General features: G+C 44.9%; 1 protein-coding gene across 1 annotated transcript in view; it reads left to right on the plus strand.

The window, feature by feature from the left end:
• GOLIM4 (golgi integral membrane protein 4) overlaps positions 1–6,924 on the plus strand; it is a gene marked incomplete at its 5' end in the record, with an annotated part of 34,164 nt that extends 27,240 nt beyond the window's left edge. The window contains 5 exons of the mRNA XM_084267618.1: positions 259–386; positions 1,556–1,723; positions 2,361–2,429; positions 4,664–4,744; positions 5,092–6,924. Coding sequence (XP_084123744.1) covers positions 259–386; positions 1,556–1,723; positions 2,361–2,429; positions 4,664–4,744; positions 5,092–5,244 — 599 coding nt within the window. The 3' untranslated portion in view covers positions 5,245–6,924. The remainder of the gene's footprint in view (positions 1–258; positions 387–1,555; positions 1,724–2,360; positions 2,430–4,663; positions 4,745–5,091) is intronic.
• Between the last annotated feature and the right edge of the window lie 356 nt (positions 6,925–7,280).

Here is a 7,280-nt window from a genome sequence, read left to right on the forward strand (position 1 = left end):
GATGGAGCTGCTGGGGTGGGGCTTTGTGGATCCCGGATACAATCCTGACCTTGCCTCTTGATTTTGTTTGACCTCTTCAGAGGTCAGTGTTGGTCTGTTTTGGTTTCCTATTAGCAGTACAGCAATTCTTTCAGCAGTATATGTTTAGGTAAAGGCTGCTAAAACACATATGGAAACTAGTATATAGGAGAGAGACCCCTTCTTAAAAGGGCTGGCTAGAAACTGCTGTACCACAATAACGCCACCAACATCTTTCAGCTTATGAACGTGACAACCAGCACCAGGATGAAGGTGAAGATGACGATCGAAATAATGTAAATGAACAGCAAGAACCAGAACAGCAAGAACCAGAACATCAAGTAGAAAATCAGCAGGCTGATGAATCAGTGAGTATGAATTAAGATGCTTTGGATTGCAGTCGTTGCTGGAGTGAAAACCCGGAATCTCATCTAACATAATTGCGTGTTGCAGAGATAAGATGAACCAGAGGTCTGCTAGAAAGACAAGTTTGACAGTTTAAAACTACATCTAGGATCTATTTAAAGCTGTCCTTACTGATTTGGGAGGAAGTCAAAGAAAAGTTTCCTTGTTGAAAACAAGCTGCTTTTCAGCATTCCTTTGATCTGCGCTTTAGGTGGTATAACGGATTTGGACTTAGCTGGGGCTTGGGCAGGTAAACTTGGACTCAGAAGAGTAACAGGAAGAACTAATTGGTGGTCAGTCAAAAGGAGTGGTGACAGTATTTTTCAGACTCTCACTGGTTAAGAGAGTAAGAGCCAACTCAGCAGCCATGAAACCACCTGGAGGCAGTGCAAAAGTGGTGTGAGATCTTGAAAGAGATCATTCTGCAGCACTGAACATGCCTGCGGTACTGGTTGCATAGAAATCTGGATGCAGGGGGTTCAGTCCTGTGCTGCCTTCCCCCATGTTCCATCTTTCTTGGTGTTGTGGAACATGAAGGGTGTCATCTTTACTTCCCTCCCCTCAGCACATTAAGTTGTGTAGTAGAAATTTCTAAAGGATCTTTGACAGTTCTAAAGACATCAGAAGTGCTTTTGCTGAATGATAAGCAGAAGGAAAACGCTTGTTTTCTGATGGGCAGGGTCTGATGAGAAGTGAGGGTGGCTTGCTTTAGTTTGTTACAAAGGCAGACAAGGTCAGTATTGCAGGACAGGCTGGTTCTGAAATAGCACCTCAGCTCTTCTGAGCCATGAGCATTTAAACCCTTATCTTTTGTCACCTGGTCTTGTCAGACGTTGTCAGGTGTCCCGTAGTCAGTAAACAAAAGGAGTCCAAGAGCCTGTGCAAAACAAGCCCTCAGCTTGAGTGAGGTTTGGAGCTGCAGTTCTGTCCCCCGCTGAAGTGCTTTTCCATTCAGGAGCTGATGCTCCAGTACTGGTGGGGTTTGACCCAATGACCCCTGTAGAGATCCTGCTGGATTCCGTGGGTATGGAGCTGGTTCTCACATACCTCACACTAGTGGAGCTTTCATGTGAAATGGAATTTGGCTGCAAGATAAGAATATACATTTAACATTCACTTCTGAAAATTGCAGAAGGCTGGCATGGAAGATGTGAATCCTGCTGATGACCCCAACAATCAGGGAGAAGATGAATTTGAGGAAGCTGAGCAAGAGAGAGAAGAAAATCTACCAGATGAGAATGAAAACCACAAACAAGCCAGTCAGAAACAAGGACCTCCAGGAATGGAAGAGCACCTAGTGGTCAGTAAAGGGGAAAGAAGCATCTGTGGGCCCTCTGTCAGGACAGCACAGCCTGGTGCAGCTTGGGGAAAGAACTTAGATTTTTTAAGATCTCTCTTAAGCCTGTATGACATGGGCAGGTATAAGTATGGCTCCACTTTGCCAGGTTCTGTAGGTGTACAGGGTCCCTCTATTTACCTGTATTCATGCCAGCCCTCCAGGGACAGTCTTCCTGTCCATGTGATCTTCGTGCCCTCCCACAAATCCCTTCTGTGCCCATTCCAGTGAACACAGCAGTGGCTTTCCCTGTGTTTTAACTGTAAGCTGCTCTAGGCAGAGAGAATGTATTTTTATGGCATTGGTTTTTAATAGTGTGAATATTTCATTGTCCTCCTGTTTAGTATGGCAAGTCTTGCTTTATTCTGCAAAGTGATTTTTATTATAATCATTCTGCTGCCTAGTTTTTAATTTAGGGCAGTTCTAAATCATGTAGCTAGGCTACTGTTAATGCTAATGAATGCTCTGTAACTTCTTGTGCTATTATTGTTGCTTCAGCTTTACATAAAGTTTTAGTTCCAGAACAAGAAGCTTTAACCTTCAGTCTTCTCCAGTTAATAGGCATGACATAGAACTGGATTTTTATATGCTCTTTCTGCAGATGGCAGGAAACCCTGACCAGCAGGAAGATAATGTGGATGAACAATACCAGGAGGAAGGGGAAGAGGAGGTAAGAAAACAGGGCATACATGGGCACAGGTAGCAAAGCACATGTCTGTTAGCATTCAGTGGTGGTATCTTGATATAGCTACAGAACGAACCCAAATCATTTGCTCTGACTTCCTGAACTCTAGGAAGCTGTTGCAGTTACTCTGCTGTCCACTTCTGGACACATTTAGTGTTACTCAAGCTCACGTGCTGCAATCCATTAGTCTTCCCTGCAGTGCTGGATTAATTGTGCAGTAATTGAAAAGATGAAGCCATTCACAACACAAGGAAAAACTCCTCAAAAACCTCAAGCCCTCTGAAGGTCACTGAAAACCTCATTAACTTTGCATCTCTAATCACTTGCTGCTGTTCTGGGAAAACTGCTTTCTTGGCCAGTTACTTACTCTTTAGCTCTGACTGATTTATCTGTGCTCCTCCTCAGCAATCCAAGTTACGTAAACCCCTACTATTTATCTGGAACGTGTTAGCACATTGCTCTGAGCTGGAGGAGGAAAGGAGAGGAAGGGGCTTTTTCCTCCAGTGCTGCATGCCTTGCTCCTGACCTGCAGTTCTTCCATATGTACCTAATCAGTTGCTGTTTTGTACTTCATACGTAATGGCTTGCAAAAAGCAATAGGAAGGGTTACTCATTGGTCCCTCTTGGGGACCACTTTGTCTAGATTAGCTGGTAGGCACTTAGGATTCACAATACAGTTATTTAAATCAAAGCAGGTCGTTAGGAACTGGGAACAACTGGCCTTTAGCAATCACACATTGGCTTCCAGGAAGCCATTTACTCATGTTTCATGAGGGGCTATGGCCAGCATGCTTACTGGAAGCATTAGAGTGAGCAGCAAGTGCATGAGCAATCAAGACAGGGTTGAGATGCTGTAATTAGAAATAAATTCTTTAGTGGGTTGACTCAAATATTACACATTGCTGCTGTTCAGATCTCTCCACATACCCCTCAAAGCATCCAGGTGTGTGGCTGTCCTTTGCTGTCAGCAATATCTGACCCCAAGGAACTTGTTTACAAGCAGCTTTGCCTCCTCTTGGAAGCAACTGCTGAACATGGTCTCCTGCTACCAGTACCACTAGGAAAGCTGGTGCATTCAGGAGAACGGGATAGCAGGTGCTAAAGAGAGAAGAAGCCTGTGGGAAGCAGCAGTGTTATCCTTACTGGTAATGGCAGGGGTAGGTGGTGAATGCTTCCCAGCCAGGTGGGACACCTCTGTCTTTCCCTGGGGACCTGTATGGCTGTGCAGAAGCATCTTGCCCAGCTTGCAGGGTGCTGTTTGGAGCAGATGTGCCTAACTGCGTTCTCCAGAAGAAAATCAAGCATGCCTCTTCTCAAACTGGCACCCGAGTGTAAAAGGCCATGGGAGTGAGGGAAAGTGCTGACATAAGTGATAGATCAAGATCCAAACATCTGGAAAACACTCAGTGAGGCTTGTGCTGCCTTCAGGAATATCTTGGAAGAGATTATTCTTCACTCCTGATCCTCCTTGCTCATTTGTGGTTTTTCAGGAGCAGTTGGCAGAAGGACCACTGAACTGCTGCGAAAACAGGGGCAAAGTTACCTTTAAATACCTACACAGCATATGGAACTGAAATAGTTCTGGGAGTCTGGGGTGGGGTGAGAGCATCAGTAATGACTCAGCTGTGAAGGACAAGGAGGAGATAATATCTATGTAAAGTTAAAACATAGAATGGTAATCTAGAGGTGTTAGAGGGTCTGGGAAAGGTAAAAGTTAAACATGCTCTTGGAGGAAGTGAGTTACCTGATTGGTGGGTGGCTGTTGGCTTCCTTTAACCTATCCATGGCTTCTCTTCCCTGTCTATTGAATCTTCATTCTGTAAAATGGAGGGGGGGGGGGGGAAAGCTGGAAGGAAAGTTTCCATGGGTGTGGGGTGACAGGTCAAGGGGGAATGGCCTTAAGCTGCAGAAGGGGAGATTTTAATGGGATAAGAGGCAGAAATCCTTCCCGGAGAGAGGGGAGGCCCTGGCACAGGGTGCCCAGAAAAGCTGTGGCCTCCCCTGGATCCCTGGCGGGGTTCAAGGCCAGACTGGATGGGGCTCTGGATACCCTGGACTAGTGGAGGGTGTCCCTGCCCATAGTAGGGGGGCATTGAGGTCCCTGTACCCCCAGACCAGTGTGGGGTTCTATGAAAAGTGTAGCTGTGAAGATGTGTTTATGCCACAGGCCGCTCCTCCAGAGGCAATTAAAATACACAGAACATCTCTGTGCTTTGTAGATCCAGGAAGACTTGACTGAAGAGAAGAAACGGGAACTGGAACGCAACGCTGAAGAGCCATATGGTGAAAATGAGGAGAACGTAAGTGCTGTGTAAACCCACAGACTCGGTGACTTGGTTAAACACTGAACACAGCTGTGATCCTGGCACTGTGATATTACATAACAATTGTTGTAGCTCGCTTTAGATCACAGACCTTAAAATTTCACACTGTTCCAACTTCCTTTTGCTTATCCTTCCACCCTCGCATCAGTTCTTGCTGCCTGGAGGCCTTTGGAAATCTTTTCCTGTTCCTGTCCATCAGCTCTAACAACTCCAGCTGACAGTCATTTTCCCTTTTCCTTCACTTCATCTCATTGCCCCAAAATAAACTGTCAGGAAGCACGGTTGCACAGCAGCTGATTTTCTTTTTAATTCTCCCCTATCAGGCAGATGACAAGAATAACAGAGGGGCCGAGCACGAAATGCAAGAACAGAACAACCAGAAAGCAGTTCATGAAGAAAACTATGAGGAGGAAGAGGAGGAGGAGGAAGAAGGCAGAGCTGTTGCAGCAAAAACTCGTAGACGAGGGGAGATGTAGTCCACTTCTTCTCTCTTTTTTTTTTTCCCCCAGCACACAAATTCTTGGTTTTTTGGGTTGTTTATTTTAAAAACAACAACTTTTTTAGGACATTTAATTTCAAAAAAAAGTTTGTGTTGTTACACTTTTTACTTTTCTATTAGCTGCTCTCATGTTTATATGGATACAGTATTTTGATATTCTAGACTAGGATTTCTTTTCTATTAAAGCTGTACATAAACAGACATCATAGAAGTTTAATTTTTCATGATTCTGGCCGTGTTTTCTAAAGGCCACTCTGGACTATGCTTTCACCTCATCCAAGTCTGCCAGTGGCGTTAGGTCCGATGTCCAGTTCGTTCAGCAGCTGAGGGAATATACCCAGTGCCTAAACCCAGCCACTGTCAGTCACTCCAGCTCTCACTGTCTTCCTCAACACAACTCCTCTGACTAACAGTGGGCTGTGCTGCCCATCCCAGACATGGCCTGTGGCTCTCAAGTGGCTTCATTCGTTATGATCTCATGAGACTCTTCAAACCCTTGAGAATAAGCACAGGCCTAGCTCTGTGCAGGACCCTGCCTTTTAGAGGTGCAGAACACTTATAAAATATGCAAACTTTCCAAGCCTTCAGCCTACAGCTGGGTTCCCAGCTGTTACTCCTGGCAGCTGTTGATCTACATGATGTTCATTTACTTTAAGGAGCATTCCTGGGTACTTCAGTGACACACACTGTGTAGCAGCTAACGCTGGTGGTGGCACAGTGAGAAGAGACAGGAGCTGGAAGCCTATTTACAGGTGAAGATGCATTCTGCCAAACCAAAACCCTACAGCTCTCACAGATGAAGGATTGTGTTGTCCTAGGTCACATATAAATGTGTGACCAAGAAATATAACTACATTGCCTCTGGGAAGCACTTTCTGAGGACTGCAGTAAGAGTTCAGGTGTCCTAACAGAGCTGTTGAAATAAGGCCTTTACCTCCTTAGATGTATTGCCTCCTTAGCTTATGCTGGAAGGATTTCTGCCCCTCCCCATGTGAGATGCAATCCCTGCAACCAGCTCTAGCTCTGCATGCCCTGATGCAAGGGGAGGGGGGGTGTCAGCTACGCAAAAATTGTGCCTTGGTAGGCTACTCTGGACATAATCACAGTGCACGAGTATATACAATATTTGTATTGGTACAGGCCTGAGTTATTTAATGTGTGTTAAAAGGAGAGTGGGAATCTGGATTTCCCAGGCTACGCCCCATTGCTGGAAATGAGGCACCCAGGAGCCCCCCCAAGAAACTGTGTGTTAATATATAATAGGAAAAGGTTTGGGATTTTTTCCCCCTTTTATAAGGATGACACATACCAATGTTTTTAGTTTCACTTTTTATATGAATGTAATTTAATTCATTTTTCTACTAACTTGATTATATTATGTTTTATAGTTGGTTTCCATTCTTTGCAGTTTTCCTAAAGGTCCCAGACACAGTCCTTATGTTTCATAGGAATATTTTTGTCAGCAAGTAGTTTGGGTTTTCTAGTTACCATAAATCCGATTTACCTTATGTATAAAAAGAAGTTTACATGATACTGTAAAATGTATGATATGTATATAATCTTCAGAATACAATTATTTTGGTAAATTGGCCTGTATTTTTAATGTCATGGTTTCAGTATTTAATTATTTGAGGCACAATAAAACTTGACTGCAGTCAATAAACTAGAATCCAGCTACTGATCTTTGACAAGCGGGGTGGCTGAGGGTGTTTCCCTAACGGTCTGTTCATACTGTTTTAAGGCAGTGCAGTTGTGACTGGCAGGCACAGGACAGGGCTGCCCTGCCTCCCCAGCACAGGAGGACTAACTCAAGGTGCAGGTACAACCCAGAATACAAAGGGTCTGATCTGACACGAGCTGTGGGCTGCAGCAGTTGTGCTCAGGGTACAGCGGTGCCTGGGGAGATGTGGAGAACACATGTGTGTTCCCAACAGCCACAGGCCAGAGGCTGGTTGCTGAGCAGTTTGAGCAGAACCTGTTGTTTACTGTCAGGCTCTGGGCTGTCACTGGGCA

Source organism: Gallinula chloropus (assembly GCF_964237585.1).
Source record: "Gallinula chloropus genome assembly, chromosome: 8".
NCBI classification, from domain to species: Eukaryota; Metazoa; Chordata; class Aves; order Gruiformes; family Rallidae; genus Gallinula; species Gallinula chloropus.